Source organism: Bos javanicus, chromosome 17, assembly GCF_032452875.1.
Source record: "Bos javanicus breed banteng chromosome 17, ARS-OSU_banteng_1.0, whole genome shotgun sequence".
Lineage (NCBI taxonomy): Eukaryota > Metazoa > Chordata > Mammalia > Artiodactyla > Bovidae > Bos > Bos javanicus.
Window position 1 is genome coordinate 14,985,772 of NC_083884.1, and position 16,701 is coordinate 15,002,472.

General features: G+C 37.1%; 1 protein-coding gene across 6 annotated transcripts in view; it reads right to left on the reverse strand.

The window, feature by feature from the left end:
• Nucleotides 1-3,442: 3,442 nt before the first annotated feature.
• The window catches only part of GAB1 (GRB2 associated binding protein 1), a 127,384-nt gene continuing 114,125 nt past the window's right edge, over nt 3,443-16,701 (reverse strand). For 4 of the 6 annotated variants that reach the window (XM_061384105.1, XM_061384103.1, XM_061384108.1 and 1 more), the window contains 5 exons: nt 12,725-12,814; nt 10,930-11,023; nt 9,549-9,672; nt 6,273-6,395; nt 3,443-5,442 (listed from right to left, as the gene is read on the reverse strand). In XM_061384105.1, coding sequence (XP_061240089.1) covers nt 5,284-5,442; nt 6,273-6,395; nt 9,549-9,672; nt 10,930-11,023; nt 12,725-12,814 — 590 coding nt within the window. In that variant the 3' untranslated portion in view covers nt 3,443-5,283. The remainder of the gene's footprint in view (nt 5,443-6,272; nt 6,396-9,548; nt 9,673-10,929; nt 11,024-12,724; nt 12,815-16,701) is intronic. The other 2 variants (XM_061384107.1, XM_061384106.1) reach the window with 1 other exon arrangement.

Below are 16,701 nucleotides of genomic sequence, written 5' to 3' on the forward strand. Positions count from 1 at the left end.
GTGCAAAAAGCCACAACTTACGGTAATTCTTGGGGTCTAATGAAGTGCTGGAGGTGTCTGAAAATGTTCCTAGAAATGGGAAAGTCTAACCTGTTAACAATTTCCCAAGTCATGTTGGAAATGTGTTTCCTGACCCAAAGGTTCTTACTTACTGGCCTTTTACTCAACAAAGTGCTGGTAAAACTGAGTAGATGAAGAAATAATGCATGGGGCGACATGCATGGGGTGATAGTCTCAGGAGGTTTTTGTATTTAGTTAGAGCATGACTGTAACATTTTAGCATGGTTTAGTTGGATATTTGGGGTTTCCCTGATGGCTCAGATGGTAAAGAATCCACATTTCCTGCAATGCAGGAGACCTGAGTTTGATCCCTGCGTCGGAAAGATTCCCTGGAGAAGGAAATGGCAACCCATTCCAGTATTCTTGCCTGGAGAATTCCATGACAGAGGAGCCTGGTGGGCTACAGTCCATGGGGTTGCAAAGAGTTGGACACGACTGAGCGACTAACACTCATTCAGCCAGTGGGATCTTTATTGTAGAAAATGAGTGACCCTCTAAAACAGAACTGGGAAGCATAGTTAACAGAAGAATCGTGTTTTTGATTTAGATAAAGATTCTAAGGAAGAGTTGAAAATAGAAATCTACACATCCTTATTGGTTCATAGTCTCAGTATCCAAATTAACTATTTAAGGTCTTGAAACCAAATTGTTTGAAAAGTTTTATTTGGTAGCAGAAATTATCTACAATTGGATCTTTACAAAAGAAGGGAGAAATAAATTTATACATAAGATTCTGCTGTGGAAATTTGGGACGGTTATCAACAATCGATTTAGGTTACAAGAACTCACACAAAGCCATGTCTTTTTAGTAAAGGAATCAAGAAGCTAGGTTAATCCCTTGATGAAACAGACTGTTGAAACTCATAATATACATTATACTGAATCCAAAGAAAGATAAATCTATGGAGGATGAATTATTTCAAGTTGCAGTGATATATAAACATATTTATCAGATTAAAACCAATCATCTCAAAACCTGACAAGTGATTTTTCATCATCACAAGTCCATGATGTCTAAAATATTCATTTGCACCATGGCTTTTCATCTCACAGTTGTTAGTATTTTAAATTATGTACAGATTTACATAAAGCAGATGTTATTGTTTTTCTGGAGATGACCCTCTCTCTCTGGATCCACTTGGTTTGGTCATGTTATGTCAATCCTGTTAAAAAGCTGACTGTTTATCTAACAGTGGAGGGTAAGACCAACCGCAATGACCCAAAGATAGGAATAAAAAGGATTGGCCCACATTGTTGTTTCTAAAATTTTTAAGGCTAACACATTTTAAAAAAGATAATTCACTTGAAATACTAACACTGATACTTTCAATGGGTCAAATAAAGAGGCACTAAGAGTGTTTGGGAGTATGTAAGCATTATGCCTAAGGTATAGTGTATGGGCATAAAATAGTTAATAGCTAAACAGAACATAAAAAATACTGTTTTTGCTAGAGGGGGAATGCAGGCAACTTCCCACTAGTAGAAAAACAAACACTGGGGTTCAATTTAGAGTTTGACTGAGTTGAATATGAAGATTATAAGCTTCCACGGATTAAATATAAAGTTCAGAGGGAATTATGACATTAATGTACAAGCATGGCAGTATTTCTGTATCAAATTAGTCTATGATTAAATACAATGCTATATATACATACACACACTCATAGTACCTTTACGGAAGTCTCTAAAATGCTCACAGTGGCTTATACAGTATTGATGAAAAATAATGATAAAAAGGTATAGTATGTAGATAAAAACCATTTTTATAGCTTACTGAGTGATACCTCCTGTGGGTTCAGTAGCTTGAATTGTTCAAGTTCAAATTCTGATTTTTTAAAGTGGCATTGCACACTGGTATTCAAACTTTCATGAAATTGTACAGTTTTTTAAAAGAAAGACTAGAAGGGAGAGAGCATAAACGTGGTAGAAAAAGACTTCTGATTTATAACTCAACTGTTACGTGGTTAACAAGTGGTGTTCAACACATGTCTGGCCAAAACTCGGCTTCTTGTAGGTGATTAAGGATATTAAGGGGTCTGTTTTCCCAATGGTTTAATGGTAAAGAATTTGCCTTTAATGCAGGAGGCACAAGAGACATGGGCTTGATCCCTGCGTCAGGTAGATCCCCTGGAGAAGGAAATGGCAACCCACTCCAGTATTCTTGCCTGGAAAATTCCATGGACAGAGGAGTCTGGCGGGGCTACAGTCCATGGAGTTGCAATGAGTCAGACACAACTTGAGCATGCTCGCATATGTGTATTTACATATATATGTGTATACACATATAGGTATTAAAAATGTTTGATTCAAATTTTGTTTTTATAAAAGTGCATAGTTTAAAAACTTACTAAAAATTCTATCACACTGGAGACCACTTATGTATAAATTTCTACTACCAGGATAATTTACTTTATGTATAAACTGGGAATACGACTATAACTATCTCTAGTTAAAGAATCTCCTGTAATGTGTGTTTAAACCCTATTATTTTACTTACCTACATTTGCATGAATCAAAATTCTCTTGATAGTACTCAAATAACAAGGCAAAGAAACAGACTGGCAGCTGAGGCTTCACCAATTATAATCTCAACTTCACATTTGTGTTACTTAGAAATCAATGTTAGATTCTTAGTAATGGACTAAGACAAGTAGACAAATGTGGACTCAAGATATGGTTACACTGATTAAATGGATTTTTCAGGCTTTATGTATTGGGCTTATACAAAGTTTACTTAAAAAAGATTCTAGCACTAAAAAATGTTTGGGAGATAAGAGTCGGACACAACTGAGCGACTTCCCTTTCACTTTTCACTTTCATGCATTGGAGAAGGAAATGGCAACCCACTTCAGTGTTCTTGCCTGGAGAATCCCAGGGACAGGGGAGCCTGGTGAGCTTCCGTCTGTGGGGTCGCACAGAGTCGGACACGACTGAAGCAACTTAGCAGCAGCAGCAGCAGCTCTGTAAGAGACTGTCTTTCCATTTAATTTGTTAATCCAGTGTTTAATGTGAATTACTTTAACAAACTGCCTAATACATTTTAATTCTTAAATTACTCAGCTTAATGGGAAAATTTCTACAAATTAGTGTTGTGGGCCTTCAAAAATGATAACTTGTAAAATATTGAGAAATTCCACTAAAATATTCATAATTGCCTTAAGCTTTTCTGATAGGTCACATTTAAAACAATATTTCTAACTGTGAATTAGTCACATATCTATTGTTATGTTCTAAATCTCAAAATATGCTTATCCTCCATGCAACACAAGTAAGTACCCTCACACTAAAAACTGTGTTGTGTGTTTTGATAGCTCAGGAACATTTCAATGATTTTTTCCTTTATTTTGTGGTTTCATTATAAAACAACTTGCACACACCAAACTCAAACAATCTTTTTTATTTAAAAACCCACCTCAAAATTCAGTTCTGGGTTTAGTTTCTGTTTAAAAATAAGCAAACATTTAAAAGCATCAAATGTTATTCATCTACAATTCATCTTGTTATGAACGATTTTTTAGTTCATGGAGGGGACATAAACCCATTACATAAGTCAGGCACAGGACAGTGGCCAAGGGGCCAGAAATCAGGGCACATCTGTGTTCTCAGGCAACAGTTAGAGGTCTGAAGTGGGATGGGGGAACGTGACTCAGCTGTAGGCTCTCCGATCTCTATGCCCCCTCCAAAAACTGTTAGTAAGTCTCAAATCAGTACATAACAGATTGTATGTAACGTACTTAAAACCCAATCAAACCAACAACGATATCTGCTTTCTAAATTACATTGCAAAGCCAAGACAGATAAATTATAGCCTCACTATATATAATGTGTGATCTTGATATCCATGTCACAGGACCATGTTATAGGTGAGACAGAATTATATGATACCTCTGGTGGTTTCAGAAATCTAGTTGGAAGAAGTCCATGGCTATAAGATTTCACATTATAGCAAGGCTCCACTATTTCTTGAATTGGGACAGTGAATATAAATCACAGTACAAAATCGTTAATTTTTTTTTTTACTGGAAAAGCAATAGGTGCTACATATGAGAATCACTTATATAACATCTATTTAAAAAAACGCAGATATAAAACATTAATTGCATAGGGATTTAAATAGGATAAGGCCAAGAAGAATATTAAGTAAAGTTTTTTTTAAAAACCATAGAAAGGGCACTATGGTGTCAAAAGACAGAATTTCATTCTTAGAGCAATAAATCTGCATGACTGTCTAATTAAAAGTCACAGTATGTTGCTATAACTAACAGTGAATATCAACTGTGTCATTAATTCCAAACTGGAAACCAACAACGTTAGAGGATTAACAAGAACACAACTAAAGCTCGTTGTATAAACCTGATCAGTGTATTAGCACATCAGTGCCTGGTACGTACCTGATTAGCTGTATAATCTACACTTTGCAAATAGCGTAAATTTTAATACATGGTAACAAGTGTGAGAGCACATCCTCACCGCATGCCATCAGTGATTTACACGCTTACTTGATAGTGTCATTATTCACTCTTTTCAAGGTGTAAGATCCCACCCGGCAGAATCTTCACTGAATGAACCCAAAACACTGTAATTAACAAACTATAACAAGGTTCCACCATTGAAAACTAAATGTCCACGAACCAGGGAACTAAGTCCTGACGCCAGTATGGACACGATGTTCAGCACTTTGAAAGGCAGTGAATGATGAGTCCAACTCCACTTTGTATTTTAAGCTAACGATCACCCCGTGAAGTTTCAGGTAGAATGGCAGACTGCGAACGTGCTTCTCATGCCATGTTGTTATCCTGCAGGTCAGAGAGTGATTTCTCAATGGGAAAGTAGCTTAGTTTACTCAGCATCGTTCTTGAGGAAAAAACAAGAACTCCCAATAGAATCGTGTTAAGGTCCATTTGGGAATACCCAAACCAACGCTTCAGATGAAAAAGTGCATAAATACAGTAATACTACAAGTGTGTTAACTACAGAACAAATGTTTCTCTGGGAACCAAACAATAGTATTTTCCCACATTATTTACATGTGATGAATTGTTCCGATACCACAAAGCACCATTTACAGTCTTGACAGCTTGATGAAGCCTGAAAGGTCCTCCGACTCTGACTCTACTTAGTTGAGGATCTACCTAGAGTAGAAGGGTCAAGTTATCTCGGGTCAAGCAGGATTTCTCTTTACAGTTCAGTCCTCTTTCGTTCAGACACGTTAAAGCAGTCTTTTCATTTCACATTCTTGGCTGGTGTTTCGGATTCTGTGGATTGCCTCCCATCGGTCCAGGCTTCCCGGGTGCTTTTCAGAGCGAGGGTCTTCTGTTGGTCAACCACCACATAGTCCACTCTCTCGTCGGCTACGCTGCTGCCTGAGCCGCTGCTCTTTTGCTAAAAAGCAAAGGAAAAAAATCCCATAAGTTCCCGCAGAAGGTGTGCTTCTGCGTGAACTCCAGTCTTAAAACATGAGCATATGCACGCTGTGAATAACTTCTGAAATTCTACTGGTTCACCAAAAAATAACACAAACGACTGCAACTTAATGATGCGATCACTATCCTAACTGTACTCTGCTTTTCCACTAATTTTAGAATTCTTATATTTAAGAATTAGGGACTTCCCTCGTGATCCAGTGGCTCAGACTCTGTGCTGCTAATGCAGGAAAGTGTAAATAAACAGTGTCTGTATAATAAGAATGTGTGTGTGTGTTAGTCGCTATGTCCGACTCTCTGCGACCCCATGGACTGCAGCCCCCCAGGCTCCCCTGTTCATGGAATTCTCCAGGTAAGGATACTGGAGTGGGTTGCCATTTCCTCCTCCATGATATCATAAGAATACAACTAATAATAACATCTAATTTGTGAGTATAACAACACCAACAAAAAACTTAAAACTTTTGGACAAAGTCAGTAAGGGAGTAATTTGGGTAAACTAACATTGGAAAGAGTGAAGACCATGATTAACTGTGGAACTTCAGAATTTTTTAAGCAAACATTTTAATGATAATCCCTAAGACAGTATAAAATATGTAACTTCCATGCCATTAGACATGAAAAAATAAATTAATCTGCATAACTGTTGTTTGTGATTTATAAAAAGGCATTAAGTAATAGAGTTTTCTAAACTTAAATTAAACATATTAATAGAATTCCCTCAAAGGAGACAGATCTTCAGGTTTCATACATGAGCTAAGTACATTTATAGAAAGAGGTTTCACTTACCTTACGTGGTGGTGTGGATTTCCCAGAATCTAAATCTAGATCTAGGTATTCCACTTGTTTGTCTCCTTTGGGCTTGATCATCGGGCTGTTTCCTCCATCAAGACTATTACTGCCAAAAAGATTCTGAAAGTACAATACAGTAAAGTGAACGGTCAAACATTCATGAGACATACTGCTCTTTACCTTGTCTGCCATCTATATAAGCCTAAATATTAATTTTAGGAGAATATAGCTTGAAGAAATGTCTCCACAGAAAATAGTATTTTAGGATGGGGAAAGATAAGTAATATTTTATTTATTTTTTTGATAAGTAATATTTTAAAAATTGATTAAAACATAGCTTTGGGACTTCCCTGGTGGTCCGGTGGTTGGGGGTTTGCCTGCCAATGCAGGGGACATGGGTTTGATCCCTGGTCTGGGAGGATTCCACGATGCCCTGGGGCAATTAAGCCCAGGCGTTGCAGCTACCGAGCCCGTGTAGCTGAAGCCCATGCTACACAATAAGAGAAGCCGCCACAATGAGAAGCCCATGCACGGCAACTAGAGAGCCCACATGCAGAGCGAGGGCCCAGTGCAGCCAAAAATACATTGTAAGAACAACAACAACCAAAAAAAAAAAAAAAAAATGCTTAGGTAAGCGAGCTAAAAATAATTTGAAGAGTAAAACTTGGTTCCGACTAAGACTGGGACGTCAAGCTATAGTTAGTTGGAATAGTTCTACCTCCATACTATCTGAACTCAATTACATTCTTTAACTATAGGATCCTTATAGTCCATGTTTTCTGATTAATTTTTTTGTTTGTTTTTAGGGATTGACCAAGATGGTGGAAAGGAGCTAAGCTCACATCTTCTTAAATTAAACTTTTCCCTTAAAGTTCTACATTTAAAGGCTTTCATGCTAAAATATGGTAACTAAACTCTATGAATACTGAGTCTATTGGCAAAGACTATTTTTCAACCGTCTGGAATTTTTACCAGTTGTTTCCGTCTTCTCTTAGCCACATCTTTCTGTCCCTAACAGAGGCTGTACAATAGAAGGACTACTGTCTAAGAAAAGAAAAAGAAAAAAGGAAGGCAGAGGAAGCAGTGAAGAACCAGAACAAAAAAGCCTGAGGCAGAAAAGTGAAGAAAAGAAATAGGTTATTAGGAACATGACGATCAATGCTAAATAAAAAGGAAAGGATGATGTGAATTTATATCCCTGCATACACCCTCTACTCTGATTATGACAAGTCTTCAAACATGCTCCAATAAATGATTTGTTCCCAGACCTTGCTGCTTTTAATCTTAACTAAGAAGGTTCCTGACTTCTCCTAGGTGACGCTACGTGCTTACTAGGGGCTTTCACCTTGTACCCTCTACCACATAGATACTATTGTTCACCCGTTAGCTCATACTTTTGGAGAAAACCATAACGATGTAATCGACTTGACAATTTTATACTTGTTTGAATGAACAACACAATTGGAAAGCTGCATAAATCTGCTTCTGTTGATTCTTTCATACTGCTACTCCATTTCTTTTGGGTTAAACAGAGTAAAACGTGATTTAGGGAAAGGATGATTGCTAGGAAAACACTGCGTTTATTCACTCACGTGTAAACGGAGCTGCTGACAGCCTGTGTGAAACGTTTTTATGAATCAGGAAAAGGTGCTCCTTTCTGGGGCAACAAAGTTCTGCCCCAGGACCCACAGCCTAGGGCGCAGGCCACGGTCTGGGTTGCATGTACTCGAATGCAGTGTGTGTGTGTGCTTGGCTGTATCTACTACATACTGCGCACGGCAGGTGTATGCAGTAGACAATCTGCATTACTGCATGTGATGGACCTAACTGCAGGAGGAGGTTTTTAAACCAAATCCATCAACTACTGCCAATAAAACATTAAAAAAGCACTGGCAGTAACACGCAGGGCACAAAAAATGCAAGCAAATATTACTGCTCAGTTAGTATAAATAGCTACTCTTCCCCCCAACCCTGCCTTTATCTGATTCATGAAAAACTGACATTTTTCTCTCTAAATGACTCCATATCTCATGCTCATATAAAAAACCAAGCTGGACTGCGTGTGGGAGTATGTGAAATTTTGTATTCAAATGCAACGACAGAGCTCATACCTGGAATTTCCCTAACTGAAAACATACAGAATTATTCACAGTGTTGCAGGCTATGAACAGAACCCTTGAGTTCATGTGACGTGCACATTTAATCTAAGTAAGTTGTCCCTAAACTGAAGTTCTCAGGATTGCTGGTTAAAATATAGTCTAATAATTAATAGAACTGGAATTTTTTTCATCCTTAAGTATTGTTAAAATCTATGTGCCGACAAAAAAGTCTGTTTGCTCTCTAATCTCAGCCGGGAACAGCCTGTGTCTGCCTTCTAGTTTTTAACACAGTGTTTTCCCAAAAGAGTTTAGAAAAACCCTAAGATTCTAGGAGTTATTGTGAAGTGTTCTGTGAATTAAAAGAAAAAAAAAAATATTTGGGACTTCCCTGGTGGTCCAGTGGTTAAGACTGCACTTCCACCGCAGGGAGCAAGCGTTTGGTTCCTTAGTCAGGGAACTAAGATCCCGCATGCCCTGTGTCATGGCCAAAAAAAAGTAAAACATAGTAGTGCTTTGTTTTTCTAAAATTCTTGAAAAAAATATATACAAATATTAAACATATTTTTGTTACTGTTACACACAATATATATGTCTTTAGAAATGATGTACCATAACTTGAATTTCAGGTGCTTAATTCAGTGAATTTCATAACTTAATTTTCAACCCTTAATGAACATTAAGGGTTCATTTCATGAATGCTTGATTTTAGACCTTTGTGTAAATGAATACATAAAGCACCCTGAGCACCCTGATGTGAGTCTGGAGAAATGCGTTATAAAATGCTTCCAGTATAAAGCATTTTCTTGAATGGTTTCAAACATCAAGTACATATGAAAAGAAATATAACTGAAAAACTTATCATTTTTATCTAACTTATATCTACTTTATAGATGTAGTATTACACTCTGACTCTATATTGGTTTTAGACTTTATGATCTGCTTTTCAAAAGCATTTTTAAAACTCTCCTTAACTTCTTATTCAAATTCCTCATTCTCTAGTATGGAATTAATTAAAATATATTACAGAGCAAAAAAAAAAAAAAAGTTGTCCTTTTTCCTGAAGTAAATAAAGAAAGGTGGATGGGTAACATGTATGAACTGGAAGAAAGGTTGAGCGCGAACGACTCAGAAGGGCTGCTGAGGAAGAGAGATGTTAGGAGAAGACGCTACTTACGGAGTCTTCACTGGATAGGTTGGGGTTCATGGGAACGTAATTCTCTTCACTGTCATGCGAGTCGCTGCTTGAAGTTGTGCTGTGCACAGAATCCGGCCGGGGAGACAGGGGGAACCTGGAGGAGCTGACGGCAGAGAGGGTCGTCACAAACACACAGCCTGACCCAGGTTTCTCAGCTCGCTTCCACAGCAAGAATAAGAGAGAGGGCATACTCTTCCTGAAGTATTGAAGCTTGTAACCATTTACTACACATATTTATTACAGTACACTTTATTGCAGATGTTCAAACACACATCTAGTATTTATAGCTATTTGTAAACAGATATTAAAAAAAAAACATATTAAAAAAAAACTTTGAAAGGTTACTTTCCATTTATAGTTATTACAAAATATTGGCTATATTCTCCATGTTGTACAACACATTCTTGAGCCTGTGCTACACCCAGTAGTTTGAACCTCCTACTCCCCTTTCCCTGTTGCTATCCCCCACCCTGCGGTAACCACTGGTTTATTCTCCACATCTGCAACTCTGCTTCTGTAAAGGGATGCTGTGCTGTGCTAAGTCGCTTCAGCCATGTCCGACTCTTTGCGACCCTCTGGACTGTGGCTCCTCTGTCCATGGGATTCTCTAGGGCAAGAATACTGGAGTGGGTTGCCATGCCCTCCTCCAAGGGATCTTCCCAACTCAGGGATTGAACTCATATCTCCCCATAAAGGGATGTTTCTGGGCATTTAATAGCCTTGTGCAGAGCAAAAGAAAAAGAAAAAAAGTATTGCTAGTGATATGGGGGATAAATAGAAAGTCACAGCTTTAAAAAGATTTAAGAATTCCTATTTTTAAAAAAACTTGTTCATACATATAAAATATGAACACGTCAACACAGGTTTGTAACTGTGTACATTCTTTTTATTTCCACATATATATTTAAATGAATCTTTATTAAATAATCCTCACAAGAAACTATCATAGTTTCCAGATCAGTAGTTCTCAGAAATTTCTAGCCTAATGAACCTTTCACACTCTTAAAAAATTGAGAACCCCAAGGAACTTTTGTTTATAGGGTGTTATTTATTGATATTCACCATGTTACAAGTAATAGAAAAAAAATTAAACACAAGCATACACAAAGGCATATTCTATTTAGCTGTCACAATGGTATCATCCAATATTAGCCCCCTCTGGAAAACTTCAGTGTACACTCATGAGAGAAGGAGAGTGGAAAAGCAAATGACATCTTGGTATATTAATGAAAATAGTTTTGACTTCACAGAAACCCAAAAGTGGGGGGGGGGTTCCCCAGACCATCCTTTGGGAACCACTGTTTTAGGTACTTTCCATTACAAAGAACAATTGAGCTATGAATTTTATACAAAGACTTACTCTCGAGCAAAACTCCTAGTGATGGGAGATCTAACTGGGGCTTGTAATTCTTCCCATTCTGGCAAAGGTTTTATTTCTAAAGGTGCTGGCTTGACTGAAACAAGAGAGAGAAAATGAGATTTTAGTACACAGAAATTTGGAAAACATGACCTTCTGTCTATACCTCTACTATAGCCAGAGTACACCTAGAGCTGGCTAGTTTTCACATGAAAAGAAGCTCACAGATGTTATGTGATTTCTCCAAGGTTACACAGCTAAAACATTAGTGACAAAAGCTAAATTAGATAATTTCCTGACTGTTTACTGAAAGTCTAAATAAAGCTCTATTATTACATGTTGGTTCTTAATTGAAGTAAATATTTTATGACTATAAACTTAATGAGAACAAGAAAGAGTAATGTGGCACAATTCCTTCATAGTTATTTGATTTATAATTTTCATTATTTCCTTATTTTATTTTTCCTACTAATGTTATATCGTCAAACACAGAGGTTTAATTTTCTATGTAAAAATGTTCTTCATTATCCACACTGAAGTATGAGCTGTGCAACTTTACATACAAAATGATGTTTCGAAAGCAATAAACACAACACTTTGCTAAAACCAAAAACTGAAAAAGGAATCAATGATTAAAGTTTTGAAATTAATTCGAAATTAAGTCTGGAAGCAAATAAAACAAAGCAATAATTACATCTTTATACTCAAACTCAGATCTGAGAAAGGCCATAAAATTAAACAACTACCTCAAATTTTTAGCTTCCTTTAACCAACAATGTCCTCTATTAAGTAAAAATAAATGCTAATATTCTTATTAGCTTTATTTGTAAGAGGTCTTCACTAACTTACCCCATTATTGCAATCAATTACTGCAAGAATTAACTACTCTGCTAGTATATACCACAGAGCTCTTTGCCCTCAAAGTAAGACTCAGATTCCAGGAATTCAGAAAATGAGCAAAAGAACTATAACAATATTATCTGTTAATATTCATTATAATTTGGGAGACTATTTAAACATAATTAGGTAAACATTTTATAGTTAAGATTTCATTTTTTTCTCAGTATCCCTCCTCCAGCCTTTGTCCATATGTATGTACTTTGAAATGCCAAGTTATAATTACCTTCAAACTATAAAATAGGTAGCCATTTTACAGGATCATGTAGATTTAATGAAGCTTATGCCACAGCATTCTTGTCAACTCAAATACAAAAAAATTCAATGTGCTTTTCTGAAGGCTACACTGGTTTCAGTTCGAGTTAAAATAATTTTGTTCATCTATGCTCTTAAGATGGACATGTTACAGAATACTGTGCTTACTGAAAGCATTTCTTTCACTCTGATGTTTCACTTTTTTAAAGCCCAAAGACAAATAGCAGTTTAGCTGTCAAATTCTAAGTAATGGCATAAAATAGTGAATCCATGGAAATGATTGTATATTGTCTCAGAACAGAATATATACATTATACATAAATACAGGAGGCGGTTGGAACTCACTAGCAGTTCACAAGCTTAAAGAAATCACTGTACTGATGTCTAAAAGGTTAAAAGAATAATGCAAAAGGACAAGACTGAACATCATACATGATCAAATATTTAACATGCTGCTGTTAATGGCATAACAAATAGACTCATTGTATATTATGGGAAGCATTCACTTTAGAAAGTATATGCTGGTAAGTTTTATTTCCAACAGTAATAGAATTTAAGACTCTTTTTTACTTTTAAAGGAAAAAAAAAATCACAGAATAAATAAATTCCCAACACCCCATCCAGCATGCGGTGCTAAAGTACATACCCTTTCTTCTTGTAGCAAAGTCACCTATGGTTTGTGAATCAGTTCGCTCTAAACCATGGGGTTTGGGTCTTAAAATTTTAGGACTTTGACCTAATTGGTAAAAAGAAGACTCTCTTAATATAATGTTATTTTTTTAATTGGAAAAAAAAATGGATTCTGTAAAAAAGCAACAGAGCCCTGAGCAGAAACATTACATCTCAAAAGCATCAGCAAAGTTTGTTTGTGCAGACTATTTCAGTCTTGCTACTGCATATCATTCATGCTTAAAACCACAGGAACCAGAAAGTTGCATGCAACAATGTCATAAGCAAAATGTTATAAAAGATGGTAGGGTTTTAGTGACATAACCACCTAGTTAGTTGTTATCTTTATTTGGAGGAATGGAGGAAAAATATGTGCCATGTTAGTTTTTCTTCTAACATGTCTTTGAAAACTGGATCGAAGAAAAAAATGATAAAACCGCACAGTGAGGCAGCAAGTACATCTTTTCTTTGAAGTCTGGTGTCTCATACGAAAGTACCAAGGCCTACTTTCTTAATTTGATGGAAGTGTTCTAAAAACCTTAAGCTGACTACTCCCCCATCTCCTGAAAGCACCCTTCTAGAGAAGCAACGCTATAATGTCTGCAAATCCAAAGTCAAAATCAAGACCAGCCTTCCTTTCTCCTGGATACTCAGTGGCTCCCTGGGATGCCGTTTTGTAAGGATTAGATGTCTAGATTCCGGAACTGCTGATTACCTGATTTAATGTGAGAATTGTTTTTTTTTTTTTGGTTTTTTAGTCATGCAGCTTGCAGTTCCCCAACCAGGGACTGAATCTACACCCTTGGTGGCGAGGGCACACAGTCCTAACCACTGGATCACCAGCAAATTCCCAAGTTTTAATTTGAGAATTGGTGAGCATAAATTCAGTCGCTATCTCCCTGCCCCCCCCCCTCCCCCATTTAATCTCTGCCATGTACAAGTGCTGCTGAAAAGCCTTGTGAAAAGTACAGGCTTACCACCCAGCAAGTGGGCTCATGCTTTTCCCACTGAAATTCAGCCTGGAGATGCTGGGGTAGCAATGTCATTTCAATCAGGATTTAAACTACTTTATTCTCAATGACACCAAATTCTCTTTTTTTCTTGGCATTTACAAAACTGAGTTGACATTTATTATATTAGATGGCAAAATTAGTTTGCTGATTCAACACTGATAGCTAGCACCTCACTGACCGAAATCTACAAATTTTTGAAAATATGATTTTCTAGCTTATAAAACAGGAAAATTCCCTAATTCACAGGTACTCTCAAAGGTACTCTTTAGTTGTCTTCATAGAAGAATACTTTATTAAGTGAATTTTTTTTTACAGAGCATTTATAAAATTTACATGTATTTTCTACTCCATGCAACAATCCAGGTTGATTTTAAGACAAATGTCTAAAGGTGAAAATGTCCTGAATTGAACCTAGTCACGTAGGCATTTTGGTAGCTTCATTTCTTTGTATTTCTATTGCCTGGCTCAATCTGACATTTACATTCCAGACAGAAATCCAAGTGTTAGTCTCTCAGTCATCTCCCACTCTTTGTGACCTCATGGACTCTAGCCTGCCAGGCTCCTCTGTCCATGGGATTTTCCAGGCAAGAATCCTGCAGTGGGTTGCCATTCCCTTCTCCAGGGGATCTTCTTCCCAACTCAGGAATTAAACCCTCATCTCCTGCACTGGCAGGCAGACTGAAATGAAAATGAAAGTGATACTCAAATGATGGCTCAATATGATTGGGTTCATTCAGGTTCTGAAACTTCTGACCAACCCAATACTTATGAGGAGAGAAAGGAGAAAAATCCAAAGTATATGTACTCTCCTCTCTGCCTGGAGCCAAACATTTATTTGAATGTTTCTCTGATTACTTAAGTAAAAATAAAGAGTAAGAAATAGGAATACTAAAGTAAAGGCAAAAGAATGAACCAACTTTGAAGATACACTATTCTCAAATTCTGAGGGTTAACAATGACTCATCTAAGCCTCAGCCTTTAAATCCAAGGCAATCAGAAGTGGGCTTTAGCTAGATTAGTTTTGAACAAAGAAAGTGAACTGACACATTTTGTTTAGCAAACAGTATGGACTACTGGTGAAATCCCCATTGCACCATTTCTAATCTAACCCTTATAGATTAGAACAATTTCATCCAGGATTGTCAATCTCTGGATCATGTGATCGGCCCCCTCATTGGTAACACAACTTGGTAAATCTTAACTTCTGATTCAGATCTACTCCAGGATCCTTATTTGCATATTGACAAAGCCACTCCCACATGGAGGTTCTGCAGGCTTTCACACTACATGTTCAAAAATGGAATTTAGCTTCTCCAACCCAGCGCGCATCTGCTTTGCTTCCTCTCTCTTCACTTGCTGAGGCAGATCTCTTAGGAGTTACTATAGATTTCACTTTCTCTCTAATCTCCCTATATCAATTTTAATTTCTATTTACAGTGACGATAGTTTGTTTTCATGCAGCCAAGAAAATGACAAAATCTGAAGTCTGAAGCTCTTCCTTCCATTTTTAATGTGCACTTTATTTACTTACCTGGTTTGTTTTTCAGAAAATGATGAACTCACATCGTATGGCTAAATGACCTCCATCTATACTTCAAGTGCCCTCCAAGCTTGTAAAAAAAAATCATTCTAGGTCCCTGACTGGAGGCAGCAATGAGAACCACAAAAAGGACTTTTGTTAATGCCTTTCTGTCTGATCATCTCTAAAGTAAGGCTTCTAGAACCCTGGGTATTGAAAACCTGGCAAAGCACTCTTTAAAGAAGACACTGAAGCAGCAGTATGATTGTATAACATTGTACATTAAAAAAATACCATTTTCCCCCATCATAGCCTTAAATCTTAGAATCAACTTTCTAGAGGCTAATCTGAGTATGTTACTCGCCTCCCTAAAACCTTTCAGTTGCATTCTCAGAATAAAGCCCGAACTCATTAGCATGGACTATTAGAGCCCCCAGGAGCCAGCACCTGCCAGGCCTTTGGCATTCCTTCCTGCATTCTTAACTTCCTCCCTCCCACCCAAGCCAGTCCTATGTTCCCCCTGGTACGCTGCTGATTCTAACTAGAAGATCGTCTATCATCATTTAATTGCCATTCATCCTCTCAGACTTTCCTCGGAGGAGGGAGCTAACAGTGCCAAGAGCTTACCTCAACCACAGTGCCTTTCTGTGCTAATTATGATAATGTGTTTACTCTTCTACCTCCTCCAGTAAACTGGGAGCTTCTAAATTACCCTTTCTTCCTTCTGCTTCAAGACCTCAGACCTATCGGAAGGTATAGTCTGTCACTGGGAGACCCTTCAATCTGTTCTGATGAACTGTTGATCTCTTAAAGCTTAATCTGATAGTGGAGTTTAATCTGATCAATGTTATAAATTTGTGTTTGTCCTGGAAGAGGAAAAAAACAAAAAACAACTGAATGTTGTTTTATAAGTGGATCATTCCAAATATGGTCAAGGCAGTCAGTCATACGAGGTGTCAAGCTTCAAAGAAGCAAATGCAATACTTTTTGAAAAGTCCACACACGATTAAGTATTATTTTATTTTAAATTGCTTTTTATTAATTTTTTTTCATTGCACTGCAGGGTATACAGGATATTAGTTCCCCAACCAGGGATCAAACCTGTGTCCCTTGCATTGGGAGCAAGGAGTCTTCACCACTGGACTCCCAGAGAAAACTCAAGTATTATTTTTACTTACCTAGATTCAACTCAAACTGGAAAACTTATTTTCTCTATCATTATAGGTTTAACTTAGCCTGTTTACTCATCTGAAGTTTCAAAGATGATGCTACTATTTCCAGTAGGCATCTCAAAAACCAAGAAAGAAGAAAAATAATTCATAATATTATTAGTCTCTGTTAATTCCAAGAAGTAACCAAGGTAGCACACTGAAAAACTTTTACACTTGTTTGAATGGTCTTATACAAAGGGGACTATAATTG